The sequence below is a fragment of the Cynocephalus volans genome, chromosome 1 (assembly GCF_027409185.1).
Source record: "Cynocephalus volans isolate mCynVol1 chromosome 1, mCynVol1.pri, whole genome shotgun sequence".
NCBI lineage: Eukaryota > Metazoa > Chordata > Mammalia > Dermoptera > Cynocephalidae > Cynocephalus > Cynocephalus volans.
This window is the reverse complement of record NC_084460.1, coordinates 44,294,339-44,318,297: the sequence shown is the minus strand read 5'-3', so window position 1 is coordinate 44,318,297 and position 23,959 is coordinate 44,294,339. Positions and strand designations below refer to the sequence as shown.

Here is a 23,959-nt window from a genome sequence, read left to right as displayed (position 1 = left end):
TGTGACTACATTATATGACATGGCAAATGGCACTTTATAGATGTTATTAAAGTTACAGACATGAAGATAGGGACATTGTCCTGTATTTTCCAAGTGGGTTCAATCTAATCATGTGAGCCCTTTAAAGCAGAGCACTTTCCCAGGCTGGCAAAAGAGAAGAGGCAGAAGAAGAAGCTGGAGAGACTCAAAGCATGAGAAAGACTCAGATGGCCATTGCTGGTTTGAAGATGTGGGGGCAACATGATAAGGAATGTAGGCATGGTAAAGAGCGAAGAGAATCTCCTGGCCAACAGCCAGCAAGGAAATGGGTTCCTCAACCCTGTAGCTGCAGGGAACTGAATTTGCCAGCAACGTGAAGGTGTTTAGAAACACCTTCTCCTCCAGAGCCTCCAGACAAGAGCCCAGGCTGGCCAACACTTTGGTTTCAGCCTTATGAGACCCAGAGTAGAGGAACCAGTTGAGCTTACATGAATGTCTGACCTATAGAATTGTAAGATGAAATATTTTTGTGGTTTTAAGCCACTAAATTTGTGGTAACTTGTTACAACAGTGTATTAGTCCATTTTGTGTTGCTATGACAGAAATACCAGAGACTGGGTAATTTATAAAGAACAGGTTTATTTGGCTCACGATTCTGGGACAGCTGCATCTGGCTTGGACCTCAAGCTGCTTCTCCTCATGGCAGAAAGTGGCAGGCAGCCGGCAGGTACAAGCATATCATATGGTGAGAGGAAGCAAGAGAGAGAGAGAGGGGAGGTGCCAGGGTCTTTTAGACAACCAGCTTTCATGGGAACTAATAAAGCAAGATCTCATTCAGGACCCCCATCCCCCAGAGACAGCGAGGAATCCACCCCCATGACTCAAACAGCTTCCAGCACTGTCACGTTGGGGATCAGATTTCCACATGAGTTTTGGTGGGGACAACACATCCAAACTCTATCAAACAGTGATAGAAATTAATATGGTTGTCCTTTTGACATTATTTCCCCATGGCTGGAGCATGTCTACTAGTAGTTTTCTCAAGCACACCTCATGAAATCAATATTCCCCATATTCTTATGTATTTGTCTTTTTTTTTTTTGGCAGCTGGCTGGCATGGGGATCTGAACCTGTGACCTTGGTGTTGTAAAGCTGAGCCTTAACCAACTGAGCTAATTAGCCAGACTATGTGTTTGTCTTTTACCTTTATACTGGAAGGAAAGTTTGGTTGGATATTTAATCCTTGGCTCCACTTTCTATTCTGATACTTGTTCTACTATCTCCTAACATTGAAAATATGTGGAGAAATCAGAGGCTCAGGCTAATTTTTTTCCCCTTAACATTTTTCCTTAGTTACCTGAAGGATTCTTTCTTTATCTTTAATATCTGATAAATTCATTGGATCATTTTCCCTGGCACATGTTATAACATTTCAACGTGTAGATTCAAGCCTTCTGTTATTTCAAGTTTTCCTGAACTATATACATTAGTATGCTCAGGTTGCTATAACAAAATGTCATATTCTGGGTGGCTTAAACAACAGAAACTTATCTTTCACAGTTCTGGAGACTGAGAATTCCAAGATCAAGAAACTAGCAAGGTATGTTTCATTCTGAGATCACTTTTCTTGCCTTGTAGGTGGCTGCCTTTTCCTGGTGTGCTCACATGACCTCTTTATGTGCAAACTCATTATAAGGCCACCAGTCTTACTGGATTAGGACTCTACCCTTATGACTTCATTTAATCTTAACTACCCCTGTAGGCCCTATCTCCAAATATGACTGACATTGGGTATTAGGGCTTCAACATATGAATTTTAGGGATACATAATTCAGCCCATAGCACTATATCCTTAAATATTTGTTCTTTTCAGTTATTTTCTTTTTCTTTTGTTGAGGACTCCAATTATGCATATGTTGGCTCCTCTTTGCCTATCATTTACTTTCTAGTCTTTCTAATATTTTCTTTACTTCTATCTCATTTTTTTCTCACCTCATTTCTATCAACAATATCTCTTACAGTGTTTTCTGCAGGGTATATTTCCTTCATGTTTCTTCCAATTTTGTCTTAATTTCTGTGATTTTTTTCCTTCTCCTTTCCCAAGTTCCATCACCTTGTGTTCTCCTCTTGCTTGTCATCTTTTTTCTGAGTTCTTCAGTTTCCGCTTTATCATCTTCCTTTGTAGAGGTAACTTCTTCGCTTAATTTTTTAAAAATTCATGCCAATATGATTTGGATACAATTTTCATCCACTTTGTGTTAACATTTTTTTCATCTGTTGGTAGATTTTTCTGCTCTTTTCTGCATATTTTTTATAATATCTTTGTACTGAGGCTTTTTTACTTACTTTTTAAAACTTGTATTTGGAAGGGTTTGATTTTCCTGGGTCAGCTATTTGCTGATTATTTCTGTGGGTGTGGGGAAGAATTAGGGGAGCTTCCTGGGCTTCATAACTAAAAGGTTCTCTCTGCTGCTGTGGAGTCTGACTGCTTCCTGCAAATATTCTGTCTGTAATTCTTTTTTATTCCTTCTTTCCTCTCTGTAATTCTTTGTTACACCTCCTCTGTTTCTCTGAACCACATCATATTCAGGATACCTGCTGTAACTACTTACCTAAGTTCCCACACTCATTTTTATGAGTGAGGAATATAACTCTCACCTCAGGGCAAGCCCTTATCCCTAGGAAGTGTATTTTTGCTGATGCCTTCTGTGATTTGCTAGCACTGAGCCCACTCGCCACCTCTTGCATGGCTTCTGCCCCATCTTAGTTGCTTTTGGAAAACTTTACATATACTCTGAATTCTATGAATTACCTCTTTGTTTTGGTTTTGCTAAAAATAAAGTTTATGGTTTGGTTTTGTTTGTTTTTTCCATTCTCTTTAATGCTTTGGTATAATTTCTAGGAGGAAAAGGGGGAAAGTGTTGCCTTATGCATCCATTTTCCTGCCCTCGCTAACTTACTGGAGCTTCTTCAGCAACTCTGAGACATAAGTAAAGCAGCTATGACTGTTGTCACGTTTTCTACCTTGGACTCTCAGGGTGCTGCAGGGTGGCAGGAGGGTCAGCACTTGGGGTCTGTCTGCGTAACAGATCCACATGGCTCTCTTTTTTCCTTTCCTCCATGCCAGGTTGGCTGTCAGGCAGAACAGCAGGGAGTTGAGGAGATTGAGGTCTGGCTGCATCATTTTTTTCACTTCAAAGTGCCAAGGCCACTGGTTGGGAACCATGGGGCCACCTGTACCTCATCCTGGGGAAATCAAAGGACAGGAGGCTTGCAGGAGCACCTGTCTTCTAGTACCCATTCCCCCAGCAAATAGCCTGGAAATAGGGGCAAGACCACTCCTGGACATCTTCCAGCCTGAGATGAGGCCCAAGTGGACTTAGCATGGGAAAGCTGGGCAAAGGTTGCCTGGTCCACCCCTGTTTGCATCCGGGTGGCTGCTCCCACCTCCGGGCTCCTTGCAGACAACTTTCCCTACATAATCCTGACTCTCCTGGTGGGAAGATGCTGGAGGATGGCATCATTGCAGTCTAAGTCCTTGCTCATTATAGACCTTCAAGTCTCTCAACACACAGATTTGTCCCCACCCACAGAGACAATCAGCAGCAAGGCCTGGATGTCAGAGAGAGGTCATTTCTTCCATCCATCTGCCTCTGATCCAGATGTGCTTTTTCTACTCTGGTATGAAAAAGACCAAGTGAGGAAGTTTGTCCCCTTTCCTTTCTCCCGTAAAATTCTCAATAAAGAGGCTAGCACAGTGCTGGTAAATAAATACTCGGCAAGAGTGTGCTGCAAGAATTATACATCACCCCTGTTATTAAGTGCCTACTGCATGCAAAAGACACATGGTCTTCTTGAATCCTTCCAAACACCATGAGAGAGGGGCCTAATCGTGATCCTCTCGCACAGATGAGAAAACCAAGGCTCCAAGAGTAGAAAGTATCCTATTCTGTATCTAACTGATACGAAAAACATCCAACCAAAAAGGACTCAAAAAAGTCTGGAGGTAAGGCATACATTAGTTAGTTTTTGCTGCATAACAAGAATCTCAAAATCTCCATCACTTATAACAACAAATCTACATTTTTCTTACAGGTCTGCAGGCCAGCTGGGGATTCTTTGCTTCAGGCTGCACATTGAGTTCAGGTTTGTGCTGTGGGTCATGACTAATGGCAGAAACCAAGAAGGTCAAATGTTAGGATGTGATTCCTCTTGAAACCTCTACTCAGAACTGGCAGAGTCATTTCTTCACTTCCCACTGGTCAAATCGAGTCACATGCCTGAGTCCACCACCTCTGGGTCAAGGATTTATTCTCTGTTCATAGTGGGAGGCACTGCAGTCAAGAGGCAAAGGCATGAATGTCTAATTCCAACACAGGGAGAATGTGAAAATTGGAGGCCATGATCTAATCTGCCTTTGGACAGTGCCAGGGTTGGTTAATTAATTGTGTGACTCTCTTCAGGCTCCAGGATGTCCGCCACAGATCTGAACCCATCTCTGATCACTCATACACTGCAGATATGTGTTGATGGTATGACCAGCCTTCCTGGTTTGCCCAGGACAAAAGGGTTTCCTGGAACATGGGGCTTCCAGTGCTACAACTGGGAAAATCTGGGCAAACCAGGATTAGTTCGTTACCTGATGAGTAGAGCAGACTCTTCCTGAACATTTGAGGGTAACAGGGGAAGCATATGTGAGTGTTTGTGTGAGAGTAGGGTGTGTGTGTGTGTGTGTGTGTGTGTGTGTGTTGTCATTCCATAGCCCATCACAGCAAACAACCAAACACTCAGTATTACACATCTCCTGTCTCCTAATTCCACAGGGAACTTCACTGGCCCATTTCCTACACAGGCCCCAACCTGCCTTTATGACAGCCTGGCCCTCACCTTCTCTCTCTCAGTCTTCCTCCTAAAAGTGTGCTGTCTTTCCTTAATTCTACAGAGCAATTTAGTTCAACATCTCAACTCCAGACCTATTTTACATACCCAAAATGTCTAAACCACTGGCCCTTGGCACAATTAGACTTCAGGGCTAAAATCAGGTGGCAGATGTTTGTTGTTGGCCTATACTATGCTTTAAAATAATTTGAGCCATTATTTCTGGCTTCTCTTGAATCAGGAGACCTGGCTACACTGGGCATGTAGTTCTACACGGCCGTAGTTGACTGGAACAGAGTAAAAGCTGCTTCCGTTTAGATGGGGCAGTGCTCCCCAGTTTTCCAATGTCCCCACCCCTCCCTGTTTCCTCCCTGGTATGACTGGCTCACTTCAGGCATTTGCAGTACTTGCTTGGAAACGTGAATTTGCCACTCTCTCTTTAAGCAGCACAAAACAACAGAAACTTTGCAGTTTGGGTCTCTCCTTCCCCTCTCCTCCCAACCTAGTATGGCTTCTGTAAATGGAATAATTTATTCTTGCACTGATATGGTTTGTGACTATAGAAGGAGGTATAGTCGGCTTTTTCTGGTTTATATGGCAGCTGTACTTCCTAACTGCAGGGACATGAAAATGCACCTCTCAGACCTCCTGTGAGGGAGCCTAATTGACAGATGGACCATGGATTCATTTTCACAGCTGTACATAGGCTTCCCTAATCACCAAGGGAAGTGAAAAAACCAAGGCAGCCTGTTCCTGGGAGACACAGAGCTTCTCCAGAGGCTCAGGTCTTCCTGTCAGCCTTGCTGACCCTAGAACTGCTCTGCAGTCCACAATCCTTTCTCCCTCCCTCCCTCCCTTCCTCTCCTCTTTCCATCCCTTTCTCTCAGCCTCCTCTGGCTTCCTCCTCATTTTTCTCCCTGCTATTTCCCCCAGTAAATCTCTTGTATGCCTCATCCTATCTTGGCTGTCTCAGAGGACCTGTACTGACACACCTTCCCATATTGTATTTGCATGAACCAAAAGGAAGAGAAAGAGAGAGCTTCCAGGCAGGTAAACAGTATGAGAAAAGGAGGGAAGGCACTGGGAGTGTTCACAGCACAAGAGGGTTAATTAGCCTGTGCTAAGAGGACGTCAAATTTCTGTGCTCCAGCCTACTAAAGGAAATAAGGGTTGAGCATCTGCATGAATGGGAAAAACACACAGTCTCTTCTCTGCTCTCACAGCACAATCATCAACACAGAAGACTGACTTCTGTGACCAAATATGTGGGGATTTCTCCCCACTGGCAAGCAAGCCAGCAATTCTTCAGTGGACACCAGTGGGGGTGTCCTCCAATTCAATTCCGACACTATCTCCCTGGAGATTGCACAGGGTGAGGGCTCAGTCCCCAAGACTGCCCCCACTTCAGATGCCAGTCACAAGTCCAGGCCTCTGGAACTTCTCACCAACCAGCTATAAATCAGGGTTCCCAAGCCCTCTCCTTGGGTTCTATTAGTCTGCCATAGCTGCTCACAGAACTCAGGGAAAAGCATGCTTCTGATTACTGGCTTATTATAAAGGATATTACAAAGGATATAGATAAAGAGATGCACAGGGCAAGGTATGGGGGAAGGAGCATGAAGCTTCTATGCCCTCCCTGGGTGTGCCCCCCTCCAGGAACCTCCATGTGTTCAGCTATGTGTAAGCTCCCTAAACCATGTGCTCTTGGGTTTTTATGGAAGCTTCATTACATAGGCATGATTGAAGCATGGACAACAATATAGAAATGTGATTGGACAAAAAGGGTATGATCTAACACTAAAAACTTGGTGGGGAAACCCAGCAAGGCCTGTCTGTTCAGATTCTTCTTGGCCTCTCTGTAGTGCATTCAGTCCCTCTGGGAGTGGGACAGGATCCCTTCTGGATCTTATGACCTACAATCAGATAAGGTAAGTCAGAGAATTTCTTTATGGTCAGCTCCAAGACAGAAAGGTGTGGGAAAGTTAGAACAAGACAGGAACCGTGGATGAAACCAAAATATACATACCATAATATCACAGCATCCTAAATCTGAAAATCCAAAATCCGAAATGCTCCAATAAACATTTCCTTATAAAGTCATGTTGGTCCTCAAAAACTTTCGAATTTTGTACATTTTGAGTTTTAGATTTGGGATACCGGTAAGGAAATGCAAATATTCCAAAATCCAAAAAATCCAAAATCTGAAACACTTCTGGTCCCAAGCATTTTAGATAAGGGATATTCAGCCTGTGTTGTGTGACCTTGGGTAAGTTACTGACCCTCTCTGGGCCTTGGTTTCACCATCTGCCAATTGGAAATAATAATAGTATCCATTTTTTAGGGTCTTCATAGGGGTTAAATGAATTACTGTGAAAAAGTGTTTCAAATGGCCTGAGTTACCAACTAAAGTTAGAGCTATAATCACAAAAATATTTAAAACTGCCCCTCTCTGATGGGATTGCTTTTCATCATTGAAGAAAGCAACACACATATTTTCTTTTCCTGACACAATTTGTAGCCTTTAGGACACAGACATGAACCCAATTTGATCCCTGGAAGAGAGAAAGCAGGGATATGGGGTGGAAAGGCCTGCCCTTTCCAAGGCAAAGTCCCCCATGTTCTGACGGGGTTGGGTCTTGACATTGTCCTCATGACCCTACAGCAGCCAGATAAGTGAGCAGAGCTTGGGAAGAATGGAGAGTTACCCAGATGTTTTGTTTCTACTGGACAGTGGACATCTGGACATGCTGACTCCTCCAGGGGAATGTCCAGATGCTTTTCACTGGGAGAAGGAATTTTCCTGAGTCCACCTGACATACGGGCTTCACTTCCCAGATGAAGGCTTAGATGCTCAGGTTGGAAACTCACCTACCGCGAGTGACTCCCTACCATCGCCACTACCGGCAATGTGCCCTCTGCAAAAATAAGGTAGTCGAGGCTCAGAGAGGAGAGAGAGGAACTTGCTTAGGGTTGTGCAGAAAGCAAGTGGCAGCACTGGGATTTGAACCTAGCTCACAAGTCCTTGTGTGTTACAGCTCTTTCTCCTTGGACAAGAGGGTCATTCTTGAAGCAGTCTCCCCTTATCTTCACTCTTGAGGCCACACCAGCCCCACCCTCAGCAGAGTCCTTTCCATCCTCCTGGGTCAGAGGAGTTGGGAATTTCTCCTACTTTTCAGAATCTGCCTGTCCCTGCAAGATGCCTTATCCAGACAGTCAGATGTCCCATTTGCCTGATAAACATGTAAAGCCTGCACTGCGGTATCAGTAAAAATAATAGGTTGAGATGACACTTCTGAATTCTCACCACAGATGGTGCTTTGGGTGTGGTATTATCTCGTTGTCCTCCCCCCAGCCAAAACTGTCAGGTCATCTCCGTTAGGAATGTTTTTGGCTGCAAATAAGAGAAAATCTGACTCATGATGTTTTAACACAGACATGTGATTATCTCATTCAACAAGAAGTCCAGATAGGCCGTCCCAGGGACAGTTGTTCTGCAGCTCTGGTTGGGAGCTCTGCAATCTCCTGGCCTTCCCCCATAGTGCCACCTGCCTCCCACACCTCCCACGATGGCCCCCAAAATAGAAGAGGAGGCAAATAGGGAGGACAAAACTTTTCTAGAAGCCGCAGCAGACGTCTAGAGGGTGCCCACCTCTGGACAAGTCACTAGCAAGGCGGGCCCTCCCTGACTGGCTCAGACCAGTGGCCGTTCAGGCTCTGGAAAGGGGACGGGGCCACTTTCCTAAACACCTGCTGGCTTCCTGAACAACTCAGGTTCTGTCAGCAGGGGAGAAGCCACAGGCACCGGCGGCTGCATCTCCTTTCCTGGGAGGATTTCACCCCTGGGTTGAGGTGGGGTATTTAGGAGAGATTCAGGCTGAAGTGAAGCCACAGGTGGAGGGCAGAAGACCTAACATTTATTGAGCACCTACTGTGTGCCAGGCCCTGTGCTGGGTGATTTCATTCTCTCATCTTTTGATTCAGTCCTCGCAACAGCCCTGTGAGGAAGGGGCTGCCCTTCCCATTTTCCAGATGAGGGAACTGAGACCAAGCCCTGGTCACAGATATGGTGAGAAGCTGAACTGGAATATGCAGTAATAGTAGTTAACTTTGACAAGTGCTCACTGTGTGTCAGGCACTCAGACAGGTGTGTCACCTGGATTAGGTCATTTTTTCCTCACCTCAACCCCATGAGATTCTCTTTTCTCCACTCTGCCGATGAGGAACCCCAGCTTGGAGAGGGGGTTCAGACTGCCTCGGTCACACAGTTGAGTATTGGCCGAGTCTGGCCATGAACCCCACTGCCAGAAGACAGCCCCACAGAGCTCCCCAAATTTGGAGAAAACCCTCCGGGCCCGTTCTGCGGCCTTTTTGGGATTGTTGGCTTCACTGGTGGATAAGATGGATAAATAAACAAGAAGTTCAGGAAACTCCTTTTGCCTCTTGCTGTTCTGGATCCACTGAAGCCACACAAGGGTCATCCGGCTGTCTTGACAGCCGACATAAAACAGGCTAAGAAGTGAATCTCTAATATGATAGCAGAGCATGTGAAGTACTGCCAAAACCCAAAACAAAACAGTTTAAGGTCACAGGAGTGACAGGGTGACTGCCTTAGACCAGCTGGTCAGGGAGGGCTTCTCTGAGGAGGTGACAGTTGAGCAGACAGAGGAATGAGGGATGTGATGGAAAGCACGAGCTGTGCAAATCTCCCATGGAAGAATGTTCCAGGCAGAGGGATTAGCAAGTGCAAAGTTCCTGAGGTGGGAGTGAGGTTGGCGCATTTGGGGAAAGACAAATCAGTGTGGCTGGAGCAGCATGGGTGAGGGAGAGAGTGGAGGGCATGAGGTCAGGGACATAAACGTGGGTAGGGCAGATCATGCTGGTTCTTATGGGACCTTGTAAGGACTTTGGCTGTGCTCTGAGTGAGGCAGAGCCATGGAGTCAGTGACAGGATCTGACTTGGCTTCTAGCAGGATCTTTCTGACTACTGCAGGGAGATGAGGGTGAAAGCCAGGAGGCCAGGGAGGAGTAACAGCTCCTCCAGAATACCACTGGGAGGATGCCTAAGCTCTTGCCAATACTGGGGATATCACAACATTGTGAGCTGCCTGAGCTCACCCAGAAGTGCGCAGGTAGATACAGACCTCCCGGGTCCCAGCTCCACGTTCAGCCCATTGCTTCATAAAACTTACATGTGCCAAGTGCTCAATTTGCAATTCCCTTTTATTGACATGTTCTCCCGGTTCCTCACGACAACCCCCTGACGTGAGTACTACTCTGACCCTTCTGTCTAAGGCTTTCTAGCTGGGAGCCCAGGTTCTCCCAGCACCCAGGGGTGGTCCCCTGCAGAACCACCGGCACAGGGGGCTGGCACCCTAAGCACCAGGTAATGGTGACAATGGCCACCACACCCTAAAGCCCCAGGTACAGGGCAGGCGCTCCACACTCACTGTCCGTCCCTTACAGCAGTTCGAGGACAGTTTGAGGACGGGGGTCTCACAGCGGAATGCTGAGTCGCTCCCGTAACCCCCGCGCTGTCGTTGTTGAAGATGACAGACTGTGCGATGTCATCCAGCCCGACCACGCAGCCCAGACACAGAATAGAAAACACAAGGTCTCTAACGCATCCGGGGGTGAGGGATGGGACGAGGAGGGGCTGGGGTGACGGAGTCGGTTTACACGGAAAAGCCCCTCCTATTCCCCCTACGTTCGCCCCCTCCCACGTGCCCGGCCCCTCCCACCACATTCCCTTCCCCCACATCGCCCCTTCCCATCCAGTACCTCTTTCCCTATCCCCCCATCGGCCCCCTCCGTCTCCCCATATTCCCTCCTCTCCCCTTCCCCATATTTCCTTCCCATCTCCGCAGATCCCTCTTCCCTCCCCCCACGTAGTCCCTCCGGTCCCGCCACATCCCCCTCCCTCCCCCTCCAGCTCCCCTTCCCTCCATCGCACGCTTTCCACCCCGGCCCAGGGGCGGGGGCCTTTCCCGGCCGGAGCTGCGGGGACGGGATCTCCTACTGCGCCCGGGTCCTGGGGGGACCCACCCCGAGCGGCCCCGGGTGGGCGGGGCGCCGGCGGGCGGGGGCGGGCGCTTTACCTGGGGTGGGTCCGCGGCCGCCGAGCCCCGCCGAGCGTCGCCGCCGCCGCCGCCCGCAGCGCCGGCCGTGCCATGTCCTGGGCCGTGCTCCTCGGCCTCCTGGCCGCGCTGCTGCTGCTGCTGCTGCTCACCCGCCGACGCACACGGTGAGTGCCCCGCCCCTGTCCCCTGTCCTCGGAGCGGGGCGTCCCAGTGCCCCGGGCTCGGAGGGAGGGCGACCTGGAAGGCTCAGGGTGGGAGGGGGCATCGCGGGAGGGTGTGGGGAACGCGACCGGCCCCACGGGGCTGAGCACCCGCCGCGAGAAGTCTGCGTCTGGCCCTGGGCACGAAGACTGGGACCTGGGAGGGATCTCGGGGGAAGATCGAGGGTCTGCGGGCGGCGAGCGGATGCGTGGACAGCCTTCGCGTAATCCCCGGTGGAAGAAGCCCGCTCCCGCTCTTCAGCTTCTGCCTGGATCCAGCACCCACCTACTCGGTGTCAAACCCTGCCTTGCTCTGGGCAGCCCTGTGGGGTAGCCTTGCTCTGCACCCCCGTTACACAGGTGGGAGAGTTGAGGCTGGGATAGGTAGAGACCCTGGGGAATGTCCTTATTACGCCCTGGAACCATCTTCCACGGGATTCCCCATCCTGGATGAAGGGGATCGGTAGGTTCAGTATTTCCATCTGCCAGGGGAGAAACTGAGGCCCATAAAGGGGTCGCCCCTCCCCTGAGGTTCTACAGCCTGGACAGGGTAGGACCAGCTCCAGATGTCTCAGCCTCCTCCCCCCACGCTTTTCCTGCTCCGTTGAGAATCTGTGATTTAGGAGAAAAAGTAAAACTCATATACTTCAAATCTGGGAGAGAGCGGTAGGTCTTCTTTTCATAAAATATTTTAAAAATTAACTTGAATGGCACAAGGAATGGCTGGATACAGTTGACTTAAATATTTATCCCATTATAGATAAGATTGAAGACCCTTAACCCTCCCTCCCAGGATTCTAGTCCTCTCCCCTTCTCCAGGCCTCTCCTGTTGCTCGGTTTGGGTGGAACCTTCCAGATTTTTTAAAAATACACTTTTTATTTTAGACTAGTTTGAGATCTACAGAAAAGTTGCAAAGATAGTACAGAGTTCCTGAATTTCCCTCAGCTGGTTTCCCCTATTGTTAACATCTTATATTTTCATTACATTATCACGGTACCTTTGTCACAACTAAAAAACCAACACTACTTGTCCATTACTGTTAACTAAACTTCAAACTTCACTGAGATTTCGCCAGTTTTCCTATTAATGTCCTCCTTCTCTTCCAGGATCCAGAAACCACCTTGTCATACCTCTTCAGTCTCCCCAGATATTTTAAAAATTTCTTTTAAATACATAGACATGAGCCTGTGAATAATACAGGGCAGCGAGAGAGAGAGAGAGAGAGAGAGAGAGAGAGAGAGAGAGAGAGAGAGAGAGAGAGAATGTGTGTGTGTGTATGTGTTTGTAAATTAGAATGTCTGAAAAATTCTGGAAACACTGGGAACTTTGTTTGTTTGTTTGTTTTCAAACTTTTTATTTTTTTAAAGTTACATGCTATGTATTATGTGCTTAATAAATGTCATATTTTATAAAAATAAAGAGGCAAAATGTAGGTGGTAAAATTAAAATATTCACTCAATTTCTGTGATACTGACAACAAAAACAATCATGGTAGTTAATATTTGAAGTGGTAGAAAGTAATTTAAAGTAAAATCTAAAATTCTGATAGTTTAGAAAAAGAAAATAATTCTGTTTTCAATGCATAAATTTCATTTGTTATTTGTTTAAAATATTCAGTTGAGAGAGACAAACACCAGCTTCTGGGGTCTTCTAACAATGGGGCATAAACCACTGGCTCAAAAGTAATGTGATCAGTCAAGCATTACCTCATAATACCAGTTTATATTCTGTCTCCTCCCATTTTTCATTTCATACCTCATCTGCAAGTAATACTAATTTAAAAGCCACATAACCTTATCCCACACTCACCCATCATTAATAAAAGCAGTTTAATTTAATCTCTCTGATTGGGGAATCATTGGCCAGGACTGTAGATGGGAGGGCACCACTGCAGGTTGTGGACCAACAAGGTTCTAGAAAGGGCTGAGCTGGGTCATCACTCATTAAGAAATTTTTATCTTCACCTAACATGTAATTAAACCTAAAGCAAAATTGTGTGACGCTTTCTGAACATAAGAAATATTTTCGTTCCAGAAAATCGTGTTTATATTTTAAATTCATAATTCTGTCCCCAACTCAGAAATCTATTTTGTTGATTTTGCATAGGTATAGAATATTGAAAGTAGGTTGTACTTGGCATCCAAAGATCTGGATTCTAATCCTCAACATACAATATACTAATGTGTAAGCTTGGACAAATTATGACATTTCTTTAAAACCTCAGTTTTCTGCTTTGTAAGACATTTACTGTGATTGCTGCACCTTAAGACTCGTGTGGATCAAATACATTGTTCATTCAACAAATACTCATCACACTTCTTGCATGGACAAAGCAGTGCTCAAGGTCCTGAGGACACAGAAGAGACTAACCAGGTGTGATCACCTCCTTTGTGGCGCTAACATTCTAATGGGCAGGCACAGCCATAACAGTCAATGTCTGGTGGAGGTAAATTCTGCAAAGAAAATATTACAGGTTAATGGGCGTAGAGAGGAATAGAAGTAAGAGAGGTAGCTGGATCAAGGGTAGCTGGAAACAGCCTCTCTTGTAAAGAGACATTTGAACAGATGGGTCTACTTTTCTTACAAATAGTAGAAACTTGATCAAAATTAATTCAAGCCTCACCCCCGCCCCCAAATAAATGCATTGAACTTTGTCCTTGAAAAGTCCAGCAGAAACTCTTGCTCTGAACTGTTAAATCCAGCAGGTCAAACAACATCATCAGAATTTTCTCACACTCTCTCCCCACTGCTTCTTTCTTCTTTCCTACTTTCTTCTTTCCTACTTTCTTCTGTTTGACCTCACTCTCAGAAAAGTTGTCTTATTTTAGTTTTTAAATCCTGGCAAATATGATCCCCAGCTTTTTAAGGCTTATGTGTTCTTAGGCCGTGTTTGAAAGTGGTGGTGGTTTCATGGGTGTGTATACCTATGTCTAAGCTCATCAAATTGTATACATAAAATATGCGCAGATTTTTGTGTATTGACTGTACTTCATTAAAGCTGTTTCAAAAAGAAAAGAGAAAGGAAAGTCTCAAGCAAAATTTTCAAGGTGGATTTTCTGGCTGGGTTTCAATCACATGTCCATCCCTGAATTCATCGTTGTGGCCACTGAAGATATTAATGATAATTTTTAATTAAGATATCCACTTTTAAAGGTAATTTTAAGAGAGCTGATTCTTCAGTATTTCGTTTCTCTTAGGTCATCTGCTTTGTTTGTTCATCTTGGCTTTTCTTTTTCATGTTGTGTTTCCTCAATTATTTGGTGATTCTGCACTTTTCCGGTTATATTTTTAAATGAAGTATTAGGGCTGTGTTGCCATTGCAATTGTAAAGCTGGTTTCTGCAATGGGCCTTCTTAAATGAGAGAACTAACTGGGAACTGTGTAATTGACCCAGACATGCTCAAGCAGACACCTCTTTTGTAGGCTGCATCAGCAGAGAGTAGACAGGTAACACTGGGTTCACCCTTTATCATCACTTTCGAAACATACCTGTTCTGGGGGCAGAAGACTAAAGTATTTAACTTCTGAGCCGAGAGGACTTTGCTTATCTTCTGTGGAATTCATTTTGTGGCACGCATTTTGGTATATGCTTTTTGTTGTTGTTCCAGCTTTAAGCGACATGTTTTGAACCTTCTCCAGAGAGATATTTACTTGTTTGGGAAACTCATTGCTTTAGTACAGGAGCAAACTCCACATTCTATCCTCAGGGATGGGGGGAGCATGGTTGACTGTTCAGCAGATGGTCCTTGAACTATGCGAGCTGTATTACTTTCTTAGGGCTGCCGTAACAAAGGACTGCAGACCAGATGGCTTTAACAACAGGAATTTACTCTTTCACAGTTTTGGAGGCTAAAAGCGTGAGATCAAGGTGTTGGCAGGGTTGTTTTTTTTCTGAGGCCTCTCCTTAGTTTATCAATGGCCATTCTCTCCCTGTGTCTTCACATGGTCTCCCCTCTGGGTGTGTCTGTGTCCAAATGTCCTCTTTTTATAAGTACACTAGTCATATTGGATTAGGGACTAGCCTAATGACCTCATTTTAACTGAATTACTTTCTTCTACATCCCATGTGTGTCACTAATAGCTTTAGGAAGAAGAATGCTGGGGGCGAGGAGAGCAGATCATTCTGATTTTGAAGGTGGGCATTGTCATCTGTAGTTGATCCTGATGAGTGTCCTGCCAGTGCTCATCAGGAGCTAACTCGTAACTCTTCTGGACACTGCCTTGGCTGCCTTTCTCCAGACTGATGCTCCGTTTTTGGAGGCTGGGAAGTCCAATGTCCAGGGAATACATCTGGTGACGGCCTTCCTGATGGTGGAGACTCTCCACAGCAATGCAGGGTATCACATGGCAAGAATGCCCTGAGCAAGAGAGGAACTTTTAAGTTTTAAACAATATGCTAGTTGAATTTTCAAACAATAAGCTCGCTACATTTTCTTCAACCTCCAGGTGAAATTTAAAAGTATGTATTCAATCATTTGCCAGAAAAAAGGAAAGAAAGAGACAATGAATAAGTTCCCTATGAAGAGATGAATTGTTTTTCCTAAGTTGTCAGGCTTATTTAATACTCTGTATAGAGATGTTTTCAGACTGTTCATTTGTATTTTTTTCACTCCAGATTTTAGTTTTGACATCCTTTCATGTTGCTACTTGGAGCTAATCCATTCTTTTGATCTTCTGTATAGGATTCCATAATATGAATAAGTTGCAGGTTTCTTTTTTCCTGTTTATTCATAACCCTAAGGAAGGACTTTTAGGATGTTTCTGGTGTTTTCATTATTTCAGATAATGTACTATGGTCTTCCTGTGAGGAGCTTCTGGTCTGCACTTTTCTCTGGGATACATGGGGACAGCCATGTACCCAGTACACGGACTCTGGGAGGCAGGGTACCTGGGTGCCTGCCGTTCTTGGCATATGAAAATTCCTAGCCTGTGGAAATATGGAAAAGTTGAGTAGCTGCTCTCTGCCTCAGTTTCCCCATCTTTAAAACAGGGATAATGATGATATTAAGTAAGAATGGAATTGCTGAGTTAGAAGGAATACCAGTTTAACATTATTTTGGCTAATACATGCTGACCATGAGTCTAGAAAACGAATTTATCTTTGGGAATAAGTCTTTGATTTTTATACCTGTGTGTACCTTGAGAAGGTCAACAAGTGGGTATTGGGGCAAAGAGTGGGGATGGGGGTCAGTGGCAGCTGGGAGACAGTTGTGTGGACCCTGGGGAGACCCAACAGGGATCCCAATTTAGGTCCCCAATTTCATTTTCTCCTCCCACCTTGGCTAGGGGGCACTCTGGTTACACCCATTTTGCAGAGGAGGAAACTGAGGCTCAGAGAGGCCAAGTGACTTGCTGAAGATCTGTCGGGATTAAAACTCTGGGCTGCAAGAATTTTTAGTTCTCAGGAAAAATGAATTCTCACTCTTCCCACACATTATATTCTAGTGAACACTCAAAACTCTTAGAATCACATGGCCTTAAGATAATAGGAGATGCAGTTACAAGCAGAAATTCTTAAGGAAGGACAGACAATCAAGTGGAAGAAGGTGGATGACACTGGTGCTGTGTAGACAGTGATCCAAATTTCGGATCAAAACAAGCAAGACTCTCCACCTCCCTTGTCTCATTCCTTTCTCCTCACCAAGCTTTGAGATAATTTTTATCACTCCCATTATACAACTGGGGCTTAAAAACTGTGACTTTCCCAAGGCTGCACAGAAATCATATTCCACATCTAGCCAGCTCCAAAACCCATGCTTGTCCCAGTAAAAAACACTACTTCAGTTGGTCAGTAACTCTGTCTTTACCTCCAGAATTACTTTTCTTAAGTTAAAACTTCTTAATTATAAAAAATTTCAACCACATAGAAAAAGCAATAGTATGAGAACCCCATGTTCATACCTTGATTTGACAGTCATTAACATTGTTTGACAGTCATTAACATTGTTTGACAGTCATTAACATTGTTTGACAGTCATTGTTTGAAAAATTATAGATGTCATGATATTTCACCCTTGAATATTTCAGAATGCATATCAAAAAACAATGGCAACCACTATTCCATTATCCTAGCTGAGAATATGAAAAATAATTTTTTGTTTGTTTGTTTGTTTGGTCACTGGCTGGTACAGGGATCAAACTCTGGACTTTGGCGTTATCAACTTCATGCTCTAACCAGCTGAACTAACTGGCCAGCTCTGAAAAATAATTCTTAATATCATCTATTCCTAGTCCAAATTAAATTTCTGCAATTCCAGCAAAAATTTTTTTAGCTCAGTTCAGTAATTGAGTGTTTTGCAGTGAGCTGTGATTTGGGAGTCTGACTTTTGGGCCCATTGAGGCTAATGATTTGCCACATGGGTATCAGAAACATTCTTCTTGCTCTCTGAGCCTCACTTTCCCCATCTATACTCTGAGGTGACTTACAGAGGTGATCTCTCGGTCCCCAGCCACTTCACCAGGCTCATACATCTCTCTCCCTCTCTGGGTTTGTGGGGCTGCTATAGCGAGCATGGAGAGAAGTCTTCTGGGTGGGAAGCCCCTTCTCTGGGGGACCAGAGGCCACAGTGGCATCAGGGGAGGGTTCCTGTGACTCAAGGGCTGGCCTTGGCCCCTGCAGGATACAGAATTTCTAGGCAAAAATAAATCTGTCTCATTCTAACATGTGCTAACCAGAGGTCACCAAACAGTGGTCCATGGCTAAATTCAGCCCTGGATGGGTCTGGTTTGTACTTCACAGTAGAAGGGGAGAAAATTGGGGGATTCCATATATAAAAATCCAGATTTCCAGCTTCTCGTGAAAAATTGGAAGATCTAGTAACGCTTTCCTGGGACTCATTGGTAGAGCCCTCTCTGAACCTGCCACAGTCCCCACCACTTCCTATTGCACTCCAACACAAAGCTATTCTCTTTATCACTGTACTTCATCTGCTGGTTTTTTTCTTATGTTGAGAAATAACTCTCTGAATTTGTGTCTGTTTCAAAAACGGGAAAATGAAAACTAGAGCAAGAAGGCCACATGCTTTTTCTACACAGTGGGAGCAATGGGGGAAGCATGGAGGAGCAGAAGGGAGACCCTCCATTAACAGCAGACTGAAGGGCCGGCCCGTGGCTCACTCAGGAGAGTGTGGTGCTGATAACACCAAGTCAAGGGTTAAGATCCCCTTACCGATCATCTTTTAAACCCCCACCCCCAAAACAGCAGACAGAAACCCCTAGTAGCCTGTGGATGAGCCCTGGGGGAAGGACAGGTTAAGCAGATTAAACAGAAGCTCTGGTTGCACCAGCTCAGCTGGGCAGAAATCCGTGCCCTTCTATTCCCCATCAAATCCTCCCAGAACCTGTGGCCCTGCATTGAGTTGAAGCTACTGGACAGAGAGGTTGGCCATCCACCAACATTGTTCAGCTCCGTGATGCCAGCCTCTGCCTGGGCAATCCAGAGCGTGGACTGTGTGTCAGGCCCTTAACCTGCACTGGCTCCCTTAACTCTCTCAGCAACTCTGGGAGGCATGTGCTACTCATTGAGCACTGACTGTGTACATGATTCATTCATCTGACACATGTTTATTAAGCACCTACTATGTGCCAGGCACTGTTCTAAGTTCTGGAGTGATCAAGTCCCTGCTCTCATGGAACTCCCATCTAGTGAAGATGCATTATGTCAAGGGGCACAGATAGGGGGACATCCTATCCTTGACTCCCCCAGTTCATAAAGGGTCATGTTGGATAGAGACCCAGGGCAGATGGCAGGGTTGGCGGTACGTTCTGTGAGTGAGAAAGGGGCAGTTTTTAGAGGAACCCACATGATGGGAATTAAAGCTCCTGAGGAGAATCAGAAAAGGTGTCTTGGTCTCTGAACCAGGATGGGCAGAAGGCAGTCAGTTGGCCATGTGGGCGGGGGCCAGGATGGGAGGGTCCAGCCCTGCATCATCGCCTCCAGGCATTGCCTGGCAGTGCCTCAAAACTGAGAGTGTCAGTGGATGAGGCTAGAGACCGCAGGCCCTAAAATAGAGCCTCCTTCACCCCTGCTGGCTGCCTGAGTCACCCTGGAATGTGGCCTGGGCCCGAGTTGGATTGAGAAGCTGGCCAGCCACATCGGGGGTCAGGCGCCAGGGCTCCCAGCTTCCTGCCTTTGTCTGCGCCTCCTTGGGAATTTTCTGGGGATAAAGGAAAGCTGCCAGAAATAACACCTTGCTCTGGCAGCAGCCAGGATAAAGGGCAGGGAAAGGAAGCCTCCTCCAACCCGCAAAGACGTCTTAGGGGAAAATCTCAGGCTGTGCATTTGGGTAGGTCGCTGAAGTCAAAGCCAGCAGCAGAGATGTTCCCTAATATTGAATACCTCTTGTGCTTTGAACCTCTTTGGTCAGGAAGAGCCCTGTCCCCACCTGTTAGGTCAGGCTCACTAAGGAGAATAGATTTTTCTTAAAGTTACCTGCACTGTCTGTCCCCCATTCAGTGGAGGGGATTGATTATACAAGGGCGTGGGTCGTTGTGGGTCAGCTTAGAATTCTGCCTACCACAGTGAGCTATAAATACCATTATGATATGAGAGTACTTTTTAAAAGTTCATGGAAAAATTAGTATTATTTTTTAATTCTGTTTTTCCACGAACTTTTTGAAGTACCCTTGTCTTCTCAGAGGAGTCCCTCTGCTTTCACAGGTGACTCCGACCTTGAATATCACACATAAATTTCTCGCCCCCTGGGCTGAGCTAGCCTGTACTCTTGGGACATCCCTACAGGCCGTGACCTGGCCGCTCACCATGGAAGGCACCTCAGATTTTGAACTGCTGATGGGCAGTCAGGGCAGTGACGGACCAGCGCTTCCACCATCTTCTGCCACCTGACTGTGCCCTCCAGTCTCATCCTTTCTCTGTGGCAGGACAGGGAGTGTGAAATGAACACCACCCTGGTCCAGGCTGGCTCAGACAGAGAGCTCTGTGTCTTTGTACCATTGAGGGCTGAAAGGTTCTCCCACCTGCAGAGAGAAGACCATCTCTGTTGAACCCCATACTATGTACCAGACATTAACTGGTCCCTCAGCTTCTGCCCTCATTCTTTACAGTCCATTCTCTACACAGCAGCCAAAAGAATCCTGTAAAAACCTAAGCCAAATCATGTCCTTCCACTGCTCAAAACTCTCCCATGGCTCCCACCTCCCTCAAAGGGAAAGCTAACGTCCCTACAGCTGCCTGCAGGACTGCATGGGCTACCTCTCTGGCCTCAGCTTCCATTACTTCTTCCTGCCCTCTTCAGTACAGCCAAGCTGGCCTCCTCAGGGCCTGCATACATGCTGTTCCCTCTGCCTGGAAGGCTCTTCTCCCGATATCCCTGTGACTCCCTCCATCATCGCCTTCAGGTCTTGGCTCAAATGTCTCCTCAGTGAAGCCTACCCTGACCTCTCCATTTAAAAATCACACCTCACGGCCTACATTTTCCCCTTCCTTGCCTCATCCAATGGTGATAAGTGCTGTGGCTTCCGCAGGAGACCTGGCGAGCCTCCCCTGGACCGTGGCAGCATTCCCTGGTTGGGCCATGCCTTGGACTTTGGAAAAGATGCTGCCAGTTTCCTCACTAGGATGAAGGAGAAACATGGTGACATCTTTACTGTAAGTACCTCTTGTGTCTCTTGGGAGGAAAGGGGATGAACAGCTGGAAGGGGCTGAGCACCAGGCCTCGTACCTGGTGTACACCGATTCCTCCAAACATCTGTCCATGTACTAAACCACCCATCCAACATCCATCCAGTGATCCAGCCGACTTTCTATCCATCTGGCTATCCAACTGTATGCCCAATGCTTATCTAACAAACATCCCTTCAATATCCCTCCAGCCTCTTCCCAACATCAAGCTATGCAGTCATTCAGTATCTACCCAATACTTGTACATCCGTTCAACTCCCATCTGTCCAACGTCATCTACACATTTAACATCTGCTCTTTTGCCTCTCTACCCAATTTTCTCCACCCCCAGCATCCTTCTATCCTAGTATCCACCAAGCGTTCATTCACATATTCCATTTCCATCAAACCTTCACCTATTCACTCATCCATCCGTCTTTCCGTATACTCATCCACCATCTGTGTATTCATCCATTTATCCATCATCTATCCTTCCGTCTACCCAAATTTACCCAGCATTCTTCCACTCAAGTACCCAACATCCATCCAATTTTCATCCATGTATTCAACTTCCACCAACTTCCAATTTCCATTATCCACCCAGCACTCAACTGTCCATCTAATCAATGGCCAAAGTCTGTCCACTTGATATACATCTACTTATATCTCCATCCATCCATCCCTCCAACATCTAGTCAAACAACCACCACCCACCTGTTCACTTTCCATGTATCCTATCCAATTTCCATCCATTCAGCATTCATCCTTTAATCTGTTTACACAATATCCACTTAGCATCATGATGCCCATGTACCCAACATTCATTCCTATATTTAATTTCCAACTAACCTCTAGCCACCCATCCATCCATCTTTCCAGCTAACACAGATTCATTGATCTATCCTCCCATTTTTCCATCCATATAACATTCTATCCAGTAGCATTTACCCAACAGCTAACACCTAACCTACTTTCCTTCCATCCGTCCTTCCTTTCTTCTATTTATCCTTTCATTCACTTATCCTTTCATCCCTCCATCTATCCGTAATGTACACAACATCCATCTGCTGCCTTCTGTAGGCATGCTGTCTCCTGGCTGCTGGAGATATAGCAGTAAGTAAGATAACCATGGCGGGTGCTTAAGGGTGAGATGGTAAAGAACACAGCCCTTGAGTGTAAAAAGCCCTGAATTCCAGTCCTAGCTCTGCCACTTCTCAGCTATGATGTCCTGGGCACATTATATCTAAACCTCACTTTTTTAGCTATAAAAGGGTGTGATGGTCCCTACCTTGCAGGGTGGTCATGAGGGGTAATGAGAGAACATTGTCCATGAAGTGTCCAGAGGGGCAGTGTCTGGCACATGGTAAGCCCTTGAGAGCTCCTGTTGTTCATGGTGACACTCTTCAGTCTATCCTTGGTGACTTCCTACAGATACTGGTAGGTGGCAGATATGTCACTGTCCTCCTGGACCCACACTCCTATGACTCGGTGGTGTGGGAGCCGCGCACCAAGCTGGACTTCCACGCCTATGCCATCTTCCTGATGGAGAGGATTTTCGACGTGCAGCTTCCACATTATAGCCCCAGCGATGAAAAGGCCCGGATGAAACCGTGAGTGGCTGCAGATGGCACCTGTGGGCGGGCCAAGGTGGGCGACCTGCTTCTACCTGCATAGCCCAAGCCCTGTGTGGGTCGTGCTAAGCTCCACAGCAGGTGTCTAGCAAAGACATTTTGTTTTGAGAAAACAAACAAAAACAAAACAAAAAACAACCGAAAAGAATTGGACTGAAGAACTCTTTATCTCTCGTCTCTGTTTCTTTTGGGAGGCAGCCCTGATTTTAGTAGGAGATGAAGGTTTGAGTCAGCCAGACCTAGGCTCAAATCCCAGCTTCACCACATCCTGGCTGTGTGACCTTGGGCAAGTCACTTTCCTTTCTGTTCCTGAGTTTCTCCTAGGTTTTCCAGAAGATGAAATGAGATCTTTATGCTCAGCATAGTAACTGGTAACTATCGTGGCTGATGATGATAGTAGTAATCATATGATCTTGTTTAAACCAGTCTTCACAGGCCCCCATTGCCAATGGGGAACTTGAGCGCTGGGACCCTGAGGTTTGGGGAGGGAGGTCCCTAGGGGTTTATATTTCCCTTTGGAAGCTAAACTCTCACACTTTTGTTCCTGCCTCAGGACTCTCCTCCACAGAGACCTCCAGGCACTCACGGAAGCAATGTATACCAACCTGCGCACTGTCCTGCTGGGCGACGCTGCGGAAGTGGGTGGTGACTGGCGTGAGATGGGTCTCTTTGATTTCTCCTACAGCTTCCTGCTAAGGTAAGCCATGCAGCCCCCACTGTCCTGGGTGGGGTTCAGCACTCTGGACCTGTGTTGGCCATGAGCAGTGGTCAAGGGAACCAGGAGGACTTTGTGGGTGGGGGAAGCAGTTTGGGACACTCAGAGCAAAGACTGCAGGAAACACATTTGGGAACATCTGGGACCCCAGGTATTCACCTCACCCAGCCCATGAGCTGTAAAGGAGATGCCAGCTGCAAAAGGGCCTTGCAGGTCACCCAGAGAGGGAGTAGCAGAGCAAAACTTCAGAGACCATCTTGTCCTGTGGCTTCCAGAGTTTGGGATTTCACAGGTCAGAAAAACAGAATGTTTGGGAGTTTGGGAGACCAACCCAGGACCTTAACCTTTTACCAGACCTTGTAAACGTATGAAAAATCCTACAACCAAATGTTCCTTCCTTTGACAGTGCCAGTCTCTCTCTGGACTCTGGGGATACAGCAGGGAAAGGGACAGATGAAGCCCTGAAACTCATGGAGCTGACACTCTAATGTGGTTATGTCAGAGAGAGATGAACATGATGACAGAGACCCACAGACAGGCAAAAGCATCAGGTGGATAAGGAGGGCCGCTCTGAGAATCTGGCCTCAGAGCCAAGACCTAAGCACAGGGTGCCCACCGTGCCACAATTCCGGGCAGAGGAAACAGCAAGTGCAAAGTCCCAGAGGCAGGAGGAAGCGTAGCAAGGGGGACAGCATGACTGGAGCATCAATAGCCAAGACAGGAGGGTGGGGATGAGGTCAGAGGAGTTGGCGGAACCAGGTGTCACAGAGCCACTAAGCCACAGAAGGCTTTGTAATGTATTCTCATTAAAACGCGCTGACTTCAGGAGCTTAAACAGGGACATGACGTGATCTGACTT

General features: G+C 46.3%; 1 protein-coding gene and 1 long non-coding RNA gene across 3 annotated transcripts in view; one reads left to right on the top strand and one right to left on the bottom strand.

Annotated features, from left to right (window-relative positions):
- The window catches only part of LOC134388883 (uncharacterized), a 38,736-nt gene extending 27,639 nt beyond the window's left edge, over nucleotides 1-11,097 (bottom strand). Inside the window, exon 1 of the long non-coding RNA XR_010024667.1 lies at nucleotides 10,953-11,097. This is a non-coding gene — a long non-coding RNA (uncharacterized LOC134388883). The remainder of the gene's footprint in view (nucleotides 1-10,952) is intronic.
- The window catches only part of PTGIS (prostaglandin I2 synthase), a 45,390-nt gene continuing 32,072 nt past the window's right edge, over nucleotides 10,642-23,959 (top strand). For both annotated transcript variants that reach the window (XM_063112213.1, XM_063112221.1), the window contains exons 1-4: nucleotides 10,642-11,098; nucleotides 20,619-20,742; nucleotides 22,186-22,364; nucleotides 22,939-23,082. In XM_063112213.1, the coding sequence (XP_062968283.1) occupies nucleotides 11,025-11,098; nucleotides 20,619-20,742; nucleotides 22,186-22,364; nucleotides 22,939-23,082 (521 nt within the window). In that variant the 5' untranslated portion in view covers nucleotides 10,642-11,024. The remainder of the gene's footprint in view (nucleotides 11,099-20,618; nucleotides 20,743-22,185; nucleotides 22,365-22,938; nucleotides 23,083-23,959) is intronic.